Below are 22,685 nucleotides of genomic sequence, written 5' to 3' on the forward strand. Positions count from 1 at the left end.
TCAGTAATGTTTTCCCTCTTTATTTCTGGGTATTTTATTATGTTTACATACCATAACTGATTTATCCATTCATCTATTATTAGACATTTGGGTTTTTCTAGTTTGGTGCTTTTATAAATAAAAATTCTGTGAACATGTTTTTTTTTTTTTTGCGGTATGCGGGCCTTTCACTGTTGTGGCCTCTCCCATTGCGGAGCGCAGGCTCAGCAGCCATGGCTCACAGGCCTAGCCGCTCTGCGGCATGTGCGATCTTCCCGGACCGGGGCACGAACCCGCGTCCCCTGCGTCGGCAGACGGACTCTCAACCACTGCGCCACCAGGGAAGCCCACTTTTTTGTTTTTTTTGTTCCTTTTGTTTTTTTGGCCAAACCCTCTGGCTTACTGGATCTTAGTTCCCTGACCAGAGATTGAACTCAGGCCCTCGGCAGTGAAAGCGCCAAGTCCTAACCACTGGACCTCCAGTGAATTTCCTGAGCATTCTTTTGTAAGTCTTTTGCAGGCATATATTTTCATTTCTCTTGGGTAAGTATGTAGGAGTGGAAGTGCTGGGTCATATAGTAAGTGTAGTTATAACTTTCAAAAAACTGCCAAACAATTATTCAAAGTGTTTGTGCCATTTTACATTCCTACTAGCAGCGTATCAGAATTCCAGTTGCTTCACATCTTGGTCAACGCCTAGTATTAGATGTTGTTTTGGTTTTTAGCTATCTTAGTGGCTGTGTAGTGGCTTTTAATCTGAATTTCCTGAATGAAGTTTTTTTTTTTTTGGGTGGCTGCGTTGGGTCCTCGTTGCTGTGCCCGGGCTTTCTCTGGTTGCAGTGAGCGGAGGCAACTCTTTGTTGTGGTGCAGGGGCTTCTCATTGCAGTGACTTATCTTTGTAGAGCACGGGCTCTAGGCGCACGGGCTTCAGTAGTTGCAGCACGTGGGTTTCAGTAGTTGTGGCTCACAGGCTCTAGAGCGTAAGCTTGGTAGTTGTGGCACACAGGCTTAGTTGCTCTGCGGCATGTGGGATCTTCCCGGATCAGAGCTCAAACCCATGTTCCCTGTATTGGCAGGCGGATTCTTAACCACTATGGCACCAGGGAAGCCCTGAGTGAAGTCTTTTGATGGAGAATGTTCTTGAGGTTTTCTTTAATTTTTCTATAGGGCTATAGACTTGTATACACTAATGGTAAATCTTTTTTTTTTTATTTAAAATTTTTTCTTTAGGTTTCTTTAAAAGTGATTGAAGACAATAATTCAAAATGCCTGAAAATCCTGCTACAGGTAAACTAGTTATATACTTCTATCACTAAATTAATTATTCAAAAATGGAATATAAGATGGGATTTAACTTGTACTCTTATTATCCTTCTTCAAACAAGATAAATTGCAGGTCCTGCAAGTTCTTGATCGCTTGAAAATAAAATTGCAGGAGAAGGGTGATACTTCACAGAATGAGAAGCTCTCTATGTTTTATGAGACACTAAAGAGCCCTCTTTTCAACCAGATACTCACTCTTCAACAGTCCATCAAGCAATTGAAGGGGCAAGTAAGTTACCCATCAGGGTTTTACATGTTGATATATTCAAACCAGCAAAGAAATATAGAAGGAGATAGGTGCAAACTGTCTATTCTTTTTTTTTTTTTTTTTTGCGGTACGCGGGCTCCTCACCGCTGTGGCCTCTCCCGCTGCGGAGCACAGGCTCCGGACGCACAGGCCCAGCGGCCACGGCTCACGGGCCCAGCCGCTCCGCGGCATGCGGGATCCTCCCGGACCGGGGCACGAACCCGTGTCCCCTGCATTGGCAGGCGGACTCTCAACCACCGCGCCACCAGGGAAGCCCTGTCTACTCATAATTCAGCAAAGAGACTGTATTGGGACTTGTGACCTGTGGGTAGCATTGGCATGGATAGTTTAAAAATTTTGGTAATAAATTTTTTGTTTGGCTTTGGAATATGGTTTTTGTACTTATTTATGTAAAGGTCAGATGCTTTGAGAATTCTCAACATTTTCTTCAAGATTACAGGACTCATAGCACCTCTGCTTAGAGTGACCTAAATTAAGAGTTTTAACTGTCCTCTTGGTTGTTCTCTTTTGGGGTCAGGGATGGCAAATTGATTTTAAATCATCTATTCTAGAAGCTGAACTTGAATAGTAGCTATATTATAGATTAAATTTGGGCAGAATTTTAAATGTAATTGAAGATAATGTAGGAGAGTTGTTATGTGAAAATTAAAATTTAGAAAAAAATGCTTTTTGCTGATAAACCAAAATGCCTATCCATAAATATTTAGCAAGTGATTTTTGTATAACTAACTAAGGATTAAATTCTGCACATATGTCTTACAGTGAATTTCTGTCTTTAGATCAAAATTTATACCAGAATTTTAGCACTTCCCATATTGAAGTTTAGATTTCTGTATTCTCTGATCATGGAATGAGTACATCACAGCAATGAATGCTGTTGGTAGGAATAGAAATTGGGAAAGATTACTACAAATCAATCACTGTTACTGGACTAAGAGTGGACTTAACCAGCCTCTTCATCACAATAACAATCTTTTATATTTATATAGTTTGCAATTGTTATATAAGTAATCATATCGTATTCATTCAATTATAAAATCCCCGTGATTTTTTTCCTGTCATTGTTTTCGTAGAGTTTCTACGGGTGTTGATTTTTTCTATGAAGTCCTGTTGACATTTGTTCTTGATGTTACCTTTGTTCCATTGTGTTGGCACTTGTTTCAGCCAATGATATTTTAAAAATTAACTTCTGTTTTCCTTTTTCCATAATTACTGGATTCTCCCCCCATTTTTTTTTAAATTAGTGTTTAAGTGGCTCTGAAATTCATCTACTAATCTTGGGCAAGTTACTTAATCCCTGTGTGCCTCAGTTCTCATGTTCACAAAATGAAATAAGAATATCTCCTAGGGCTATTGTAAGGATTAAATGAGATATTACGTAAGAAAGTTTTAGTATAGTACTTTGCTTATAGAAGCACTTAATAAATACTGAGTTATTTTTGTTATATACCACCTGCAGATCTTTTGTGCCTCTCCACATGGAAATGTATAGATGAATGCAAAAGGGCTCAGTGTCTTACATGCATGTTTATATGACTGAATGTGTCTGTGTATCTGAAGTGTAATAAGCTGTTGAACGTGCTATTAACTTGAGGTAATCGTAGAAGGCAGGAAATGAGAACAAATTAAACATTTTGTGTAATACTAAATAAAAAATTTATAGCCTTATAAACACAGATTCATGTATCTGTATCTTATTTCTTTCGTGTGTATGTATTTAGCATGCCATTATTCATGTGATGAACAAAAATAATATTTAATAAATAGAAATATTTTTTGTCTGTAGATTTCTGTTGATAATTTTCTCTCTCTCTTTTTTTTCTCCAACAGCTCAGCCATCTCCCCTCAGATTGTTCAGCCAACTTTGATTTTTCTAGGAAAGGTTTATTGGTGTTCACGGATGGTGCCATTACTAATGGGAATGCCCATAGGTCCTCTAATAACTTGACTGTATCTGGGTTGTTTCCTTGGACCCCAATGTTGGGAAATGAAGATTTTAACTCAATCATGCAACAGATGGCTCAGGTAAAGTTATATCTTGTCATGGGAATATTTAGTTTTATTTCTCCTATTATAGGTTAAAAAAGAAACCTACACTCACTCTTTTTGCCTTTAAAATGTGTTAGTCTGTGTTTTGTTTGCTTGTGGTTTTATATTGTTAGGAGGAATTGATACTATTTTCTAATATGTGTGTTGGAAATTTATTTGTTTAAAATTACATAAGGAAAGTATCCATGTGTGTGGTGAGGAGAGTTTTCAAGACACGGACTCCAATTTGACACATCTGTACACTTGTAAGGAAAAAGATTCTTACGATTTTGCTCATAGGAGGAAAATTAATATGTCTACCAGAAGAGGTGTAACTCCTTTGAAACTATTTTATGTAAAAAAGAATTAGTGGGAGTTAGAACTAACATAATTTGGAAAATCTGGGGAAACATTTGAAAGAGTAATCCATTTTATTCTTAATACCTATTAAAAATTAAATAATAGACAGTTGAATTTTTGGATGTTAGTTTTCTGTTTGTTCACCATACCTTCTAACAAGTATCCAAAAAAATGAAACTTGAGTTTGAAAGTTAAAAAGGATCTGTTTAAGGTGTAATAGTTAAATAATATTCTATATACCTAATTCCTTTTTTGATCTTACTGCTCTATACCCTTAATTTGACTAATAATTATTTTTATGTGATGCTTTTATTAGTTGTTAACATTTATGATGTTTTCATGTCATAAGTGCAATTATTAGCCAAAGTAATAAAATACTTGTTTGTCACAGGTAAACCCATTTGAATGGTGGCCTTTCCATAATCTTTTGAATTAACCTAATAAAATGGAATATTAATTTATTATGATAGAATTAAAAACAGAACCCTAAAAAATGCATCTTCTTCTGACTTAGGGACCAACACTAGTATATTTTTGATAAATCTAATTTATTTTCCTCGTTTAAAAATTTATTTTGCTTCAAGAGAATTTGAGAAGTTCCGTGTACAAAGTAATTTAGAATTTACTGTGGGAAAAGACATTTGTCTCAGGAATTTTCATCCAGCTAGGAATTCATCTCATACTGTGAATGAAGTGTGAAAATACCTCTCCAATTCCCTGAGGTTGCAGAACACTGCCCATGCCCTCTTATGTTCTCCTGAAAATAATCAAGTGAGAGGAGTTCCATAAATAATTTATTACTGAAATGCTGAGTTTATTTGGTTTTCTAGAAATGACTTAGGAGAAGTTATTTTGGGGCTATTCACAAAATAGAAACTTCAGTTCTTCAGAAAAAGTGTGTTGGTTAAATGTAAACTTCTCTGACTTTTATTTTTTTTAAATCCCCCTTCATTAGGGCCGGCAACTTGAATATATAGATATAGAACGGCCCTCAACTGGAGGCCTTGGATTCAGTGTGGTGGCCTTCAGAGGTCAAAATCTGGGAGAAGTCGACATTTTCGTGAAGGAAGTGCAGCCGGGGAGTATAGCTAGCAGGTGAGGAAGGATGTTCATTTTGTGTTTTGCTAATTTTTTTTCTGACAATTCTGAAAACGTTATTATAAAGAGAATAAGAAACAAGTCATACAAAACAGTTAACAATAGCAGCTAACATTTTCTCTTCCTATGCAGTTTTTAGGCCTTTTGTAGGTATTCTCACATATACTTGTGGCAGCAGTCTAGCTAGTAGTATCATTAGTCCATTTTATAGATGAGAATGCTGAGTTTCAGAGTTTCAGTGGTTTACCTATAGTCACAGAGCTATTAATGCTGGAACCATGATGTGATTCCAAGATTGTCCAATGGCAAAGCTAGTGTTCTTTCTACTCCATCACACAGTCTCACAATTGAACATGATATTTTAGCTATGGTCTGATCAATAAGATAGGCATATTGAAATTCACGTTCTGCATACTATATTGTTTATTAAACTTGATATTACAACAGTTTTTTTGGTGGTCATAACACACTGTTGATTATTTCACTTATTGTCAATGAAAATCCCTCTCAAGTCTATATGACACCCCCACCCCCCCACCCCCACCCCCAGCCCATTGCACTTGTGTCTGGGCTGTATTTTTTTAAGGGTTGTGTGCAAGACTTGTATTTTGTTTCTATTTGATTTCAGACCTGTAGTTTATTACTCAGTTAAAAAGCACAGTATTCATTATATTACTGTTGCCTGTTAGAAAACTAGCAGCAGTAGCATAACTATTACAAAAAATTTCTCAGTTAATAATATATTTTTGAATTCACATTATCCATTCATGGGGATCAGAGTTATAGTCTCCCCAACTGAAAGTTCAGAAATAATGGATTTCCACGACTTTGTATTACTCTACCATCTAATGTAGCATTTCCTCAAGTTTCTTCTGAGGAGCCATAGCAATGGTCAACTATATCTGAGAAACTCCTGTTCTTGGAGATTGGTTATACATACTTAGGATAATCATATAATTTATTGTCCAAGTTGGGACAGTTTTGGGGTGAGAGGGTGTGCCATTAATAATGACACTAAGACAGCAGGTATAAACTAGGACTATTCTGGCAAACCTAGACAATCCAGGGTAAACCTGGACTTAGAGACACTTAATATTAGCTTCTTTAAGACTATGAAGTCCCTTGACAAAAAGCCTAGTTAACACTGATTGGCCCAAATTTTCTTTTTAATATTTTTACCTTAAAAATCATTATTGGGATATAATTCACATGACATAAATGTCACCATTTTAAGGTGTACAATTCAGTAGTTTTTAGTGTATTTTCAATGTTTCAACCTTTTTGTGGTCCATTCTTATGTCTCAGTTACTCTGTACTAATTGTTCTGTAAGTACAAATTGAGATGAGCACTTCCAAAAAGAGGAGTTTCATATTTGAGTATGCAAAGATGCTTGACCAAGGCTAAGGACTCAGGTGGCTTCCCATAGGCAGTGGTGCTTGAAGGGAAATTTGAGAGGTGATAGTGGAGTCCGCAGAGGGCAGAAGGTGTCAGGGTGAGGAATAGACGCTTTACTGGTAGCCCTGGTAAACTCCATCTTTGGAGTATGTCTGGCATTTACCTGGTGTGGGAGCTTAGTGCAAGGCAGTATAAGAAGGGGCTGGAGAGAGGAAGGGGCCAGCTATGCAGGACCTTCCAGATCATCTTAAATGGTCTTCCTTTCTTCTGAGGACTTTCCACATAGAACTGTGTTATTTTGAGCTTGCCTAACCCCTGTTGGCTCTCAAAGTCATGGAAATCCATCATTTCTGAATGTTGCAATGGAGAGACAAGAGCTGTTTTCCCCTTGAATGGAAAGTGTGAATTCAGTTATACATATAGTATGAGAGAGTTAAATTAGAAGTAGTAGTAGCAGTAAAATGAATACTATTCGGCTTTAGAATGCATCAAAATCATATTTTCCAGGAGACTTCTCCTCTGCAGCTTGTTTATTTTGGGTTGAGTTTATATTTCCTAGGCAGATACTAACTGGAAAGAAATTAGATGTTCTGGAAGTCTACTGGGTAGAGGGAAAGGTAGATTAAAATAGATTGATTCCCAGAAAATAGAAAATTTGAGTGTGAGTAAATTAAGGTCTGACTATGCAAAATGAGTTATATCAAGGTTAAAAAGTTTTAAGAGTAACTTATTCATTTGGGAATAAGAAATTTCCCTTAATGAACAAGCTGTGAATAGGAATTTAGGTGATGAAGTTAGAGAAAGGACAATGTAGGAGATGGGAAAATGGAAGGTATTCCTGGATATTGTCCTGTAGTGGTCACATTTAAAAATAAATGTTTCTGGGCTTCCCTGGTGGCGCAGTGGTTGAGAGTCCACCTGCCGATGCAGGGGACACGGGTTCGTGCCCCGGTCCGAGAAGATCCCACATGCCGCGGAGCGGCTGGGCCCGTGAGCCATGGCCGCTGAGCCTGTGCGTCCGGAGCCTGTGCTCCGCAACAGGAGAGGCCACAACAGTGAGAGGCCCGCGTAACACAAAAACAAAACAAAACAAAAAAAAATGTTTCTTGGCACAGTTCTTGAAGGCGCTAGCCTCCTGTGTTCCCTCTTTGCCTGGCAAAGAATACAACTACTCTTTCTCTTTCCTCCTTTAAAAAAATAATGTTTCTTAAAAAAAAAATAAAGCAGTTTCTTTAGGACTAGGGAAAAGTTCACAAGCAACATTTGCAATTTTAAAAATATATATTTCAAAATGATGAAAATCATTATGAAAATAATACATGACTATAATATAAAATATAGAAATATAATTACCCTGCCCCCCCCACCCCCCCAAAAAAAGCTCTTGGACTTTGACCACCCTGAGACAACTATAGGAAATACATTAGAAAGTTTTTTTGTTTGTTTGTTTATTTGGTTGCATCAGGTCTTAGTCGCGGCAGGTGTGTTCCTTAGTTGTGGCATGTGAACTCTTAGTTGCGGCATGCATGTGGGATCTAGTTCCCATGCCAGGGATCGAACCTGGGGCCCCTGCATTGGGAGCGTGGAGTCTTAACCACTGTGCCACCAGGGAAGTCCCTAGAAAGTTTTCTTTTCCTTTCTTCTTCTTTTTTTTTGGCCGTGCCGTGCAGCTTGTGGGATCTTAATTCCCCAACCAGGAACTGAACCTGGGCCACAGCAGTGAAAGCCCGGAGTCCTAAGCACTAGACAGCTAGGGAATTCCCTAGAATGTTTTCTTTTTATAAAGACAACATCTTAGAATATATGCAATTTTATATCATTCTTATTTTCTTATATAACATAAGCCTTTCCTAATAGTCATAAAAAGATATATAAGCAACATTTTTAATGCAACATGATCTATTGTGAGAGCCACCCACAATTTTGGCATAAAAAATTGAAATATCCAACTTAGTTCCAAAGGAGAATCTAAAATGTCTGAATCCCTGTCCTCAGAAAACTTAAAATCTAACGGTGAAGGATATAGTTAGCTCTGTGGACAGCATACTTAGTATAAATGGATGTTCAGTGAGTGATAAACAAGTGGCTCAGAGCACCATGATAATGAGGTAAGTGATGAAGGGAGAGAGAGACAGATGAGACACTCAGTTGCAACGTGGAGGGTGGATTGAATTTGGCTGAGCAGAGTGGAAGGGCATTAGAGATGGAGAAAACCATTTACACAAAAGCAGGAAATACCAGACGTGTTTGAGAGGGAAAGAGTAAATCAGGATAGTTGGAAAAGAGGTTTATATAGGGAGGAAGCCAAGTTGGAAGAGTACTTTGGGGCCAAATGTAGAGACCTTTGAATACCAACCAAGTTTACATTGTGTCCTAGAGGTCAGAAGTTAACCAAATTCTGGTCCATGATAAACTTTGCTGAATCTGCTGTGACCTGAGAAAAAATAAGGGCACTCTAATGGAATTTTCATAATTCTAAATTTATGAGTTAGACTGTTCTGAGATGAATCCCTTCTCAGGGAGATTTTTTTATAATGAAGGTTAAAGATATTCTTTTATAAAATAGTCATGACAAGCATTTGTTTACTTTCCTTTGACTCTCTCCTTATTGGTCAACAACTATAGATAATCATATACTTTCGAGTTGGGGAATACTAGCATGAAGAGAGCCTAGAAAAATAAACCTTGAGGAATTTTACAAGTTAGGTTTGAGGTATTCGATAAGGATCTCAGTTGGATGGTTGACATTGGGAATAGAAAGGAGGAGATGGGTGGTGCAAGAGAGATAAAGAAAGATAAGAAAGAATTGTGGTGATAATAAAGAAACAGGAAGAGCAGGAGGGGTGTATAGGAGATAATGAAGTCAAATACAGCAGACCAGAGTAAATCCTACTCTTAGTATGCACTTTAAGAAGTTAAAGAGTATGGTTTAGAGTCAGACTACTTAGATAAGATGCTAAGCTTGCTTTAATTTCTTGCAGGTCAAATTTAACTAAGTACTTTATTTATTTTTTTCGGAGTTACGCGCGGGTCTCTCACTGTTGTGTCCCTTGGGAGAGGACGCGCGCGCGCGGGTCTCTCACTGTTGTGGCCTCTCCCTTGGGAGAGGACACGCAGGCTCAGCGGCCATGGCTCAGGGGCCCAACTGCTCCGCGGCATGTGGGATCTTCCCATACCGGGGCATGAACCCGTGTCCCCTGCATTGGCAGGCGGACTCTCAACCACTGTGCCACCAGGGAAGCCCTTAACTAAGTACTTTAAAAGGTGATTGTGAGGAATAAAGGAGATAATGCCTATAAAGCATTTAGCACAGTTGCTAGCTCATAATAAGTGCTCAGTAAACGTTAACTATAATAGTAATTTTTTTCTTAAGATTTTGCTCATTTCTTTTAAAAATTTCTTTTAAAAAATCCTTTTTACATTGGTTAGCAGTTGGGAAATTTGTGATTGGGACAGTGAGAAGGGCTCAGATACAGATTTGGAAATAATCTCTATTGATTTTCATGGAGAGTTTGGCCTCTGTTGACAAATGTTGGAGAAGTAAAGGACAATGGGGATGGGATGAATCTGTTAGAGAGGAGGTTATTGGTGAACATATAGCCCTGTATGGTCCATGCAGAAGTCAGATTGGAAGGGGTTCAGGAGTACAGGTTTGGTGCCGCAATGAGGACAATGTCCATACTTGCAAAACCTTAGCAGTGGGGCCCTATACATTGTTTTTGCTTATTTTTCTAGCCATATGGCTTTTAAAATGTGTGTGTGGGGCTTCCCTGGTGGCACAGTGGTTGAGAGTCCGCCTGCCGATGCAGGGGACACGGGTTCGTGCCCTGGTCTGGGAAGATCCCACATGCCGCGGAGCGGCTGGGCCCATGAGCCATGGCCGCTGAGCCTGCGCGTCTGGAGCCTGTGCTCCGCAATGGGAGAGGCCACAACAGCGAGAGGCCCGCGTAACGCAAAAAAAAAAAAAAAAAAGTTAGAAAAAAAAAATGGGTGTGTGTAGGGATGCACTACTTAATTGGTTAATTAGTTAATAAGTGCTTTAATGAAAAGTCTGAAGAGCTCTTTTATATTATACAATTAAATATTTCAATAAATGTACTAAGTGAAATAATACCATAATATATAAACTACCTGAATAGTAGATTTTAAGAATCAGGCTATTATGTCACTTAAAATTTTCTTATTTCATCAAGGGATCAAAGGTTAAAGGAAAATGACCAAATACTGGCTATTAATCACACACCACTGGATCAGAACATTTCCCACCAGCAAGCAATTGCATTGTTACAACAAACCACTGGATCTTTGCATCTGGTTGTGGCCAGGGAACCAGTCCACACAAAAAGCAGCACTTCTACCAGCCTAACTGATGCAAGTCTGCCTGAAACAGTGAGTTGCAAATTTGGAAAAACACTTAATTTCGAATTATGCCTTTGATTTTAAGAAGTGTAAAGGTATTTAGAAAATGTCGTTTTATTTGTTGTAGTTCAAGAAAGATGATTATATCTCCAAATGCAGCATTAGCATGTTAAACAAGATATTTCATGGGGGGTTTCATTTTGTTTTTTCAATGTCCTATGATTCTCCTTGTTTAAGATTATTATTTAATATAGAGGGCAAATTGTAGTATTGGGTATAATTTGGTGAAGGAAGGAATTCCTTGGTGATGTAACCACTTAATTAAGCTGGGAGTTTTTATTAGAGATTTACTATTGAGTTTTTAAATTAAGATTTGGTTATTTGTTTCAAAAACATTTTTTAAAATTATATTGGGTGTTTATGACTAGATTATGGATACTGCACAATTATAGAAGTTTTTCTTCTTTTCATGTAAGGATGTATACTGAACAGTTTAAAAGAATAAAAGTTTATGTTCCGTTGGGAGTCTTTAAACTTGCTTTGTAACATTTTACAGGTTTTGGCCTGCATCTTCAAAATGCAAGCTAATAAATCTTATTTTCTTATAACACTAAGTGCTAGCTGATTTATTTAATTTCCATTCATTGGACAAAAGAAAAAATAGACTGAGTACAGTACAAGGTCACAACACTAATGTATAGACATTTTCCCTGTTGTAGTCAGTAATATTTATATAGCACAATTTACATAATAAATAGAATGAACAAAGTGGGAAGTTGCTTAGCATAGTGGTTAAGAGCAAGGGCTCTGGAGCCAGGCTAAGGTGGGTTCAGGTCCACTTCTTAACTTTCGTAGGTGAGTCTTACTGGGCAGATGCCTTGACTTCTCCATACCTCAGTTTTCTCATCTGTTGCTTGGAACTAATAACAGTTTCTAGTTCACAGAGATGTTGTGAGGATTAAGTGAGAATGCATGTGAAGAGCTAAACACAGTGCCTAGGGCAGAATAAATACTCTATGAATATTAATTGCTGTCCCTAATTTAGGCATTTTTAGCAAACATTGTTGCTTTCTGGATACTAGGTATTGTTCCAGGTGTGAATTTATTAAATAGTCCCAATATCTCTGGTTATTTTAACATTGCATAGTAACTTTCCAATTTAGTGTAATAGAAGAACTAAGTAATAAGTATGCCCTAATGTCTTAAGGGGGAGACTTTTGCTCTGCAGGCGTATTATGTGAATTTAATGCATACTTCTGATGGAGCCTGCTATTAGAGGAAAAATGCTTATGTCTCTTAGTCTGATTTGTATAATCCTATTGCTAATATCTTCAGTTAGGCCTACCTTTCCTCTCCTTCATCAGAGTCTCTTCAATTATTCTGGTCACTCTATGTCCTCACAATCGCATGCTTCATATTGCTGCTAGATTAATCTTTCTAAACCACTGCTTTGCTCCTGTCGTTCCCTCTTCTAAAACCTTCAGTTATTCCCACTTATCTGAGCCTAGCTGTGCTCTTAAAGTTCCCTTTTGCTTGAATGTCTTTTTTCTCTGTAGAGCAATTAAAATGCTACCTTTTCCTTGAAGCTTTCTATAAGTTTTCATTGGATTTGACCTCTTGTCTCTACATTCCTCCCATCTTTATAATATTTTATGATTCTCTTTTAATTCAAATAAACACATATTTATTGGTTCCTACTAGGTGCTTGGCGCTGTGCTAGGTATCAGGCATAGACTGGGGAATGAGACAGTGTGTTTCTGTCCTCTTAGAGCTACAGTGTCCTATGGTCCAATATTCTGTCTTATAGTTTAATTTTTTATGTTTTAGTTTATCTCTCTACCGGATTATAATATCTGTAAAGGCAGGGACCATATGATCATCTTTACGTATCTCTGAGCCTCTAGAAAGTTGACTTGATTAATTGTATGAATATTAAATTTTTTGTCTACCTGTTACCTTAGTAATTTCTGTATTGGTAAGCGATGAATGTATATGCTTTGCTAACACTTTGCTTCTTACTTGCTATTAATTTGTAGGTTAGTTGGGGCCATATTGAAGATGTTGAGCTCATTAATGATGGCTCTGGATTAGGTTTTGGAATAGTTGGAGGAAAATCGAGTGGTGTAGTTGTGAGGACTATAGTTCCTGGAGGATTAGCAGATCGAGTAAGTTGACCTTCTTTGATTTAATTTTGGTTTTATACAATTTAAATTGTATGGCTTGAAATGTAATTTTATAACATGGGTTACTAGGATATATGTTTCCATGACCAGAATTTAAGCATAGCTAAAAATGTTTTTTTCTGTAACTGTTAATATACACTCACTCTGCTTTATTTTAAAAAGCTCCTAAATCAATGTTTTTGGGGGTGGTTTTCTTTTTTTTTTGGCCTGTGATTGAAAGTCATCTTGATTCTATCAAAAGACAATATTTTTTATTGAAAGGAATCATTAATGGGTATTGTATTCTGAATATCTATGTTATTTTCTCCCAGTGTATCTTTCAAGGTCCTAAATGTTAAAATCAGATGGTACAGTGATTACAAACTTTTATCTCAATATTGTTTGTGGTAAATTTCACTAGAATTACAAATTTCTGGCATTATAAATAAAAATACTACCCTTCATTATTTAGCAGTTTTCAAACTGAAATTGGGCCATTTTAAAACTTATCAACTGTTGCTGATTAGTTTTACGTTGAAGAAAATGTTAAATACTACATTTAGTTTAAAAAAGTAGTTTAGAAATTTGAAACTACTTAATACAGTAATGAGTTCATATTATATAGACTGTCCATGATAATCAGAATGATTTGTAAATTTTACTGATTAATGTCTAGTCACATGTAAAAATTTATCCCTTCTAAAAAACATATAAAGTAAAACTGAACTTGCTGTGCACATGCAGCTTTGAGGCAAGTTCCTCAGCTCTCTATTTCTAGTCAAGATTGCTCCACCTTGGGTTAGGACTCCGTGCTTCCATTGCAGGGAGCACAGGTTCGATCCCTGGTCAGGGAACTAAGATTCCTCAAGCCACACGGCCAGGCCAAGAAAAAAAGAAAAAAGGTTGCTCTACCTTATACAAATTGTGGAGCTACTAATTTTCCTATTATCCTTTCAGCAGCTAAGTGTATTTATTTAGCATAATGCCTCTCAAAGTTCTGTCTGTGGGTCCCTGAGTCTTTTGCAGGGTGTGTACAAGATCAAAACGACTTACATAATAATACTAAGGTGTATTAGCCCTTTCACCATGTTGGCGTTTGCACTGATGACATGCAAGCAGTGGTAGGCTAAACCTGCTGGTGCCTTTGTGTGAAACAGGGCAGTGGCACACAACTGTACTAGTAGTCATTGCATTCTTCTCCACATGTGCTTGCCACTGCAACAGCAATAGCAACAGCAACAGCAACAATGCCAGTCTCACTTAAGAAAGTGCAGTAGGGCTTCCCTGGTGGCGCAGTGGTTGAGAGTCCGCCTGCCGATGCAGGGGACACGGGATCGTGCCCCGGTCTGGGAGGATCCCACATGCCGCGGAGTGGCTGGGCCCGTGAGCCATGGCCACTGGGCCTGCGCGTCCGGAGCCTGGGCTCCGCAGCGGGAGAGGCCACAACAGTGAGAGGCCCACGTACTGCAAAAAAAAAAAAAAAAAAAAAAAAAAGAAAGTGCAGTAAAAACGAATTTAAGTAAATATGACCTTTAAGCGCATGTCTTTTTAATACCATGAGACAAAATCGGATGTACTGTATAGCACTTCTGTCAGGTACTGAAGTATGGTGGTTTACTTGAGGGAAAACATTTGTGAGACAAACTAGCCACGTTTTAATATGGAACAGCATTTTAATTTTTTAAATTTATTTTTTAATTTTTTTGCTTTTTTCCCGAAAGTTTCTGAGATCTACTTTTTTGGAAATGCATTATTTTAGTTTCAGGATTACAGCATAATGACTTGATATTTCCATATATTATGAAATGATCACCACAATGCGTCTAGTTAACATCCATTATCTCATAGTTAGAAATTTTTTTTTCTTGTGATAAGAACTTTTGAGATCTCTCTTAGCAACTTTCAGGTATACAGTACAGTACTGTTAACTACAGTCACCATGCTGTGGTTTATATCCCTATGATTTACCTGTTTTATAGCTGAAAATTTGTACCTTTTGATCTTCTTCACCCATTTTGCCCACCCGCCACCCCCCTGCCTCTGGCAGCCACCAATCTAGAATACCATTTTTATTTTTGAAAGGATAACTGGCAGAAAAATTATGATTATTCAGACTTGGTTATTTGGTAGTTCCTTGAAATGAATGAAGCGAGCCTGTTACCTCAAGGAAAAACAACTGACAGCATTTGTTGCTGATGATGAAATTTGAACTTTCAAGCAAAAATTAGAATTTTGGAAAAATTTGTGTTTTACCATAAGCTTGAAATTTTCCAATATTTAAATACTTCTCTGATTAGATTGTTGGTGATATTAATAAATATGATTTTTTTAATATTGTATAATGTTATATGTCAATATTTAGAAAATCTACATAAATCTAGGAATCAGTATTTTCTGAAGATCAATGTGTAGTGTGGGAAAATAATATATAGGTAAAAAATCCATTCAGAATTCAAGATTGATCAATAGATTTTAATGAAATAGTATCTGAAAGTTTATTGATGTTGTTTCAGATTCCACATTGCAACTGATCTTTAAGAAATCACCACTTGTCAAGTTTTGGTGTGTTATCAAAGAATGGGCTGAAAGGGCTATTAAAATACTCCCCCATTTTCCAAATATATATCTGATTAAGACCAGATTTTCTTTATATACTTCAACCAAAGCAACATATTGCAATACACTGAATGCTGAAGCAGATATGAAAATTCAGCTGTCTTAAGTCAGCTATTAAAGAGATTTGTAACAATTTCTTTAAGAATACAACTCTTCTCACAATTTTTTTGTTTTAGAAAACATAACTTTTTAAAATAAAAAAATATCAATATGTAAAAAGTATATATTACTATATTACATATCTTAAATATTTAAAAAGTTTCTCAGTGTTGTTTCCCAATTCAGTTGATATCAGCAGATAACAACAGAGAGAACTACATAAACAAAAACTCTGAGATCTCAGTAATTTTTGAGATATAATTGACAAACAATAAATTGCACATATGTAAAGTATACAGTTTGACATGTTTGCTGGCGAGTCTGAAATCTGTAGGGCAGACCAGCAGGCTGGAAACTCAGGCAAGAGTTGACATTAAAGTCTGGACTCTGGGCTTCCCTGGTGGTGCAGTGGTTGAGAGTCCGCCTGCCGATGCAGGGGACACGGGTTCGTGCCCCGGTCCGGGAAGATCCCACATGCCGCGGAGCGGCTAGGCCCGTGAACCATGGCCACTGAGCCTGTGCGTCCGGAGCCTGTGCTCCGCAACGGGAGAGGCCACAACAGTGAGAGGCCCGCGTACCGCAAAGAAGAAAAAAAAATCTGGACTCTGAAATTTGTATGGCAAGTTGGCAGGGTTTCTGTTACAGTTTTAAGGCAGAATTCCTTTTCCAGGAAACCTCAGTTTTTGCTCATAAAGTCTTCAGCTGATTAGATGGAGCCTATCCATGTTATCAAGGGTAACATTCTTAAAGTCAACTGATTGTAGATATTAATTACATCGACAAAATACCTTCACAGTAACATCTAAACTAGTGTTTGACCAAACAACTGGGCACCAGAGCTTAGCCAAGGTGACATAAAATTTAACCATGATACCATCTATCACTACAGTCAAGAACATATTCATGACCCACAAAGATTTTCTGTGCCCTTTTGTAATCCCTATTCCTCCATCCTCAATTATTTTTAAGAATGTAAAGGAGTTCTGAGACCAAAAAGGTTGAGAATGCTTGTTATAGGTTCTTCAAAAGACATCTTCAGCACAAAACAAGTAATAATCTTTAAGGATTTTTTTGAAAAATTTTGAAACCTGGAAAGGGATGAGATATTGTGGAGTATTTTGGCGTTTTTTTCTCACCCCAACCCCCCTCCTTTAGCAATTTTAATAGACTTATTTGCTATAGTAGCATTTTTCAGGATGCAAAGTGGAGTAGTTGTTATGAAGAACAAAGGGTCAAATAAATTTGGAAAGCACCAAGTTAAGCAAAATCAAATAGATTACTGTACATTAATGTACATTATGAATTTTCACAAGAAGAATATGATGTGCAGAGTTTCCCTTTGTGACACTGTTGGTAAAACCCATGTCTGATTTTTCACCCTTTCCTGGAAGGGATTGTCACTGTTTCAGGTCTTCAGGATGGGGGGCATGTGCCTGTCAGAGTCATAATGGAGAAGCAAGTGTTTATGCCCGATATGGTCAACTGCCTAATACACATTATTCTCGTGTAATCCTCAGAACAGTCATAAATTTTATTCACAAATCATAGGTATGGAAACTTAAGAAATTGCCCAAGGCTATGCAACTAAAAAAAGACAAAGTCAGGATTGAGCCTACATCTGTTAGATTTACTGCTTAAATCTACTTATACAAAGTTGATCCCGATGTTTTCATTTTCCTGGTGTACACCTGTCCAGGGTTGGTCAAGCCTATGAGGGAACTGCCACCTCTAACAGCAACATTGCTATTGGTCCTTTCCTGTAGGGAATATGATGAGACCTAAACATAGGGGACAGAGCAGTATTCACTTCTCTCTTCTCCTCATCCCAGCCAAATGGCAGATAAAATCTCTTCAGCTAACTCTGCTTTGTTGCTAAATCTCTAGTGTTGTTGCTCACGTAGCCTGATCATAGCTTTAAAATTATTAAAGGGAATATTGCTTTTCATTTAAATGTACTCATATTTTGACTGTTAATGCTCACTGTTGACCATGGCAATCTTCATGGTAAGGGAATATGGATGTCTTAGGTCATTAGTTAGATGTGATTTAGATTGATCATAAAGTGATACTTACATTCTGCTAAAGGGGTTAACTAATACTACTTTCTTTAAAGACTATGAAATTGTATAACAGAAAGTTAGAAAAGCAAGTCAGTATTTCTTATTTAAAAGGGTTTCATAAAAGAGCCCCTTGTATTTTCTTTTGTGTACAGATAAGTCAATATGGGGTAGAGGTGAGGGGGCAAAGAATACCTAACTGAGCCTAAAGAAGTATCAGAAAAAAAAAAAAAAAAAAAAAAAAAAGAAGTATCGGAAATGGATGCATTTGAGGACTTGCTGTAAGGAAGGCACTAGGCTAAAGCTTTTACATATAGTATTTTTTAAGCTATTTATTTATTATATTTATGGACTTTATTTTTGACTGCATTCGGTCTTTGTTGCTGCATGTGGGCTTTCTCTAGTTGCGGCGAGCAGGGGCTACTCTTCCTTGCAGTGCGTGGGCTTCTCATTGCGGTGGCTTCTCTCGTGGAGCATGGGCTCTAGGTGCGTGGGCTTCAATAGTTGTGGCTCGTGGGCTCTAGAGCACAGGCTCAGTAGTTGTGGCGCACGGGCTTAGTTGCTTCGCGGTCTGTGGGATCTTCCCGGACCAGGGATCGAACCTGTGTCCCCTGCATTGGCAGGTGGAATCTTAACCACCGTGCCACCAGGGAAGTACCAAACGTATAGTATTGAGTTTAGTGCTCACAACTCAGTGAGAGAGGAATCTATCCCCATCTTACTTAAGAGGGATCTGAGATTTAGGTAGGATCAGTAACTGACCTATGGCCCTACAGCTTGATCAAAGTAGTGCCAGCATTTGAACTTGGGTGTGTCTGACTCCAAAGCCTTGTCATTCTGCTGTCTACTGCCTCTACTGTTGTAAAGTAAATGAAGTGGAAAAATATTGACTTATACGGGTTTTTTAGAAATGTTTATTGAGACCTAATTATAGTGAGCAATCAGTAAATGTAATCAGGGCCAATTCCCTGAATAGGGAAATTATATGGTATCGTGTAAGGGGAGCTAAAAGACCTATCTACCTGTAATCCTTAGGTACTCTCCAAAATTCACAGTGCCTGAAACATCTTCTGAGAATTCTGTTCAGCTATGGAAAAAAATTTCAGAATTTTTCAGCAGTTAGAGGTTTTGTTTTGTTTTGTTTTTGGTTTTTTGTTTGTTTGTTTTTAAATAAATTGATATGGGCAGTGTAAAACTTCTTTGTTTTGCAGAAATCTCTTTTATGTGGTCTGGAGGAATTCTAGGGAAATCAGGTACATTGAGTTACCCCGTTGTCTCCCAAAGGTGATTATTAAAGCACAACCTACTTAAAAGTTGTCATGAATTATTGACTTTTTGGTATCAGGCAATTGTAATATGAGTCCTATTACCTATCTAGTAAACTTTAATACTAAGAAGGAATGGAACCAACCAAAGATTGGAGAAGTAGGTGTGGACTATGAGGAATTTTTAGTCTAGAATAATAAAGGCCCAGCTTGAGGACACTGAACAGTTCGTTATTCCCAGTAATTTTGCTTTGAGTGTGTCTGTAAACTGGTAGTTTCCTTATCCTTAAAAATCATCGATGAGCGCTCTGGAAATATGAGAAGGATAGGATAGATGTACTTACACTTAGTACCTTTAATTCCTTGAGGGAAAGAGCATTTTTTTATGGTTCTAGTAATATAAATTATATCTTTATAAAAGGCTTGCAATATTCTTACTAGAAGTCAAGATAAAAGAATACCAAATCAAACTAGCCAAGGATCTAAGTAATCCATCTACTGATTTTTGGTCAAAATACAGGATTAGGATTATTTTCCTTTGGAGATTCAAACCTGAGACACTTGCCATGAGGTTGACATTTATTTATTTTTTTCTTTTCTATTTTTTTAATGTGTATTCTTATTATTTGTTTATTTATTTAACATCTTTATTGGAGTATAATTGCTTTACAGTGTTATTTTCTGCTGTATAACAAAGTGAATCAGCTATACATAGGCATACATCCCCATATCTCCTCCCTCTTGCATCTTCCTCCCACCCTCCCTATCCCACCCCTCTAGGTGGTCACAAAGCACCGAGCTGATCTCCCCCTGCAATGCAACTGCTTCCCACTAGCTATCTATTTTACACTAGTAGTGTATATATGTCAGTGCTACTCTCTCACTTCGTCCCAGCTGACCCTTCCCCCTCCCATGTCCTCAAGTCCAGTCTCTACATCTGAGTCCTGCCCCTGTCCTGCCCCTAGGTTCATTAGAACCATTTTTTAATTTTTAATTTTTTTTTAGATTCCATATATATGTGTTAGCATATGGTATTTGTTTTTCTCTTTTGCCTTTTGATTAAAGACCAATGGTAGAAATGTCCTGGAATCAGAAGTGGTAATAATTTCATTTTCTGAGTTGTGGAAGTATTTGGTACCATTTTTTAATTTTCAGAGAAACAAATTTGATTTCTTTCTTTTGTAGCTCAAGCCTGAAATCCTTTAGGTTTTCAAATATCTTTTGAATTGAAATTATCATCTACAACAGCCTATCAGAGAACTTAAAAGTGCAGAGTACTAAATGTTTTTTTAGCCAATAACTGCTAACTTGGATTAAAGTATTTTTTCTTTAAAAAAAAACTATATGAATGATACTGTTAGTGTTTTCACTGTAACAGTGTGTTACCCTGTTACATCAGCTATTTTAATTTTTTGCCTTCCATACTATCTTTTCCTGTATGCATATTTTTTTCTCTCTTTTGAAAGAATCTATGGGTTAATAAACTTTTATATTTCACTGTTAGATTAGCATGCTATGGCTTTGAATCTTGACATAGCTATTTGTTGGCTACCACTGACTTATGATTTCTATTAAAGAACTAAAAGGACTCTATACCTTTTAGTTTCCTTCCACAGTAGACAGGTTATGAAAGGAGAATATTGATCAGAAAGTATCAGTAAAATGCAACGTTTGGGGCTGCTGGACTTGTAAAAGCTAGCTGTCATTTTGGTGTCTTTCCTATCAATCTGATTATGATTGTTTTGCACTTATGAATTCCTTAGAACACCTGTTTACTTTCAGTGACAGGTGCAAATTATCTACATCATTTAAAATCGAGTTCAGGTAATATAGGAAAACAATAGTGCTTAGGAGGTGACTGTACTTACAGTGAAATGTCCTTTGCCCAAGCCAAGTATGAAAACACTCGCCATATTCTTTATTCTGTGGTCAGGCCAAAATTCTGTTCCAAGAATGGTTTATTCACAGAGGCATCTTACCCTTATTTTTCATCATGAACACTTGACTGTCTCTTAAGTAGGTGCTTGTTTTGTTTCAAGTTTGTTGCATTGATAAAAAAATAGAACATCAAATTAGCAGTGCTTAAAGTAGAAATCCAGCAATTCTTTGTTCCTTTTTCCACAGTAATTTCTTCCTTGCATCTATTTCTGTTCTAAGTCTTTCCAAATGTTTCTGACTTGAATTGCATTTCTGTTTCATGGCTCCTCTTTGCTTGCAGTAGCTTCTAGTGCCTTCTGCAGAATTCACAACAAAGCATATAGTTTTCTACTCACTGTTTTGATCTAACACCTTCTTTCATACAGGTTTCTGCAAAATTGGAGAAAAGGAAGGATGGGGAATCGACTTTTAGTTTTAAGGCCCTCTCTCTTTTGCTCTTTTCCATCCCTCCCTCCCTCCCTTCCTTCCTTTCCACTTTTTTTCTTCTGAGTTCCATCTGGAACTTACAGATGGTGCCTCCCTTAGCCAGGAGTATGAAGCTTAGAACTGTACTAGCCCAGTGGTCATGGCTCTATTCTCAGGTTGTCCTTCTCTCCCAGGTGCAAAATATCTATTTTCATCTTCATTTTATTTCAAGCTTTTTGACAGTTACAGGAAATTTCTTGGAGAATAGGAAACAGTATATTTATTATCTACTGATATTACTTTGGAGATATCAAAGTATAAGACAAATGATTAATAAGAACAGGTCTTCAGTGAGACAACTTGGGTTGAACTTTGGCCCTGCCACTTATTAGCTTTGTGATCTTGGTCAATTCAGTCAACCTTTTTGAATCTCGGTTTTCTCATTTTAAGGCTGTTCTTCACTGAAAGAGATGATATATGAAAAGTGACTTTTTCATCCTGTAAAGTGCTCTGGTGGTGTAATTTTTCATAACTGGTTCTGTTAACGTTTTGGAATCTTTAATATATTGTAGTAAAGATAAGTAAAGAGAATTCAGACTTTCTGATGAAACAAATTTAGTGAAAATGAAGTGGATCAACTATTCAAAAATTTCACAAACAAAGGTAGAATGGAACTGATATACTTTGAAAAAAATTTTTTTTATTTTTTAAATTAATTAATTTATTGTTGGCTCTGTTGGGTCTTCGTTTCTGTGTAAGGGCTTTCTCTAGTTGCGGCAAGTGGGGGCCACTCTTCATCGCGGTGCGAGGGCCTCTCACTGTCGTGGCCTTTCTTGTTGCGGAGCACAAGCTCCAGACGTGCAGGCTCAGTAGTTGTGGCTCAAGGGCCTAGTTGCTCCGCGGCATGTGGGATCTTCCCAGACCAGGGCTTGAATCCGTGTCCCCTCCATTGGAAGGCAGACTCTCAACCACTGCGCCACCAGGGAAGCCCTGATATACTTTTTTTTTTCTTTTATCTAATCTATATGCCTTTAATTTCTTTCTGTTTTTTTTTTTAAAATCTTTATTGGAGTATAATTGCTTTACAGTGCTGTGTTAGCTTCTGCTTTATAACAAAGGGAATCAGTTATACATATACATATGTTCCCATATCTCTTCTGTCTTGCGTCTCCCTCCCTCCCACCCCTCTAGGTGGTCACAAAGCACCAAGCTGATCTCCCTGTGCTATGCGGCTGCTTCCCACTAGCTATTTTACATTTGGTAGTGTATATATGTCCATGCCACTCTCTCACTTTGTCACAGCTTATCCTTCCCCCTCCCCATATCCTCAA

The 22,685-nt window shown here is 37.4% G+C and overlaps 1 protein-coding gene across 2 annotated transcripts in view; it reads left to right on the forward strand.

Annotated features, from left to right (window-relative positions):
• The first annotated feature begins 1,245 nt into the window (after positions 1–1,245).
• PATJ (PATJ crumbs cell polarity complex component) overlaps positions 1,246–22,685 on the forward strand; it is a 340,450-nt gene continuing 319,010 nt past the window's right edge. For both annotated transcript variants that reach the window (XM_065889002.1, XM_065889011.1), the window contains exons 1-6: positions 1,246–1,267; positions 1,366–1,532; positions 3,402–3,596; positions 4,915–5,054; positions 10,647–10,842; positions 12,849–12,977. In XM_065889002.1, coding sequence (XP_065745074.1) covers positions 1,246–1,267; positions 1,366–1,532; positions 3,402–3,596; positions 4,915–5,054; positions 10,647–10,842; positions 12,849–12,977 — 849 coding nt within the window. The remainder of the gene's footprint in view (positions 1,268–1,365; positions 1,533–3,401; positions 3,597–4,914; positions 5,055–10,646; positions 10,843–12,848; positions 12,978–22,685) is intronic.

Source organism: Phocoena phocoena, chromosome 1, assembly GCF_963924675.1.
Source record: "Phocoena phocoena chromosome 1, mPhoPho1.1, whole genome shotgun sequence".
Classification (NCBI taxonomy): Eukaryota; Metazoa; Chordata; class Mammalia; order Artiodactyla; family Phocoenidae; genus Phocoena; species Phocoena phocoena.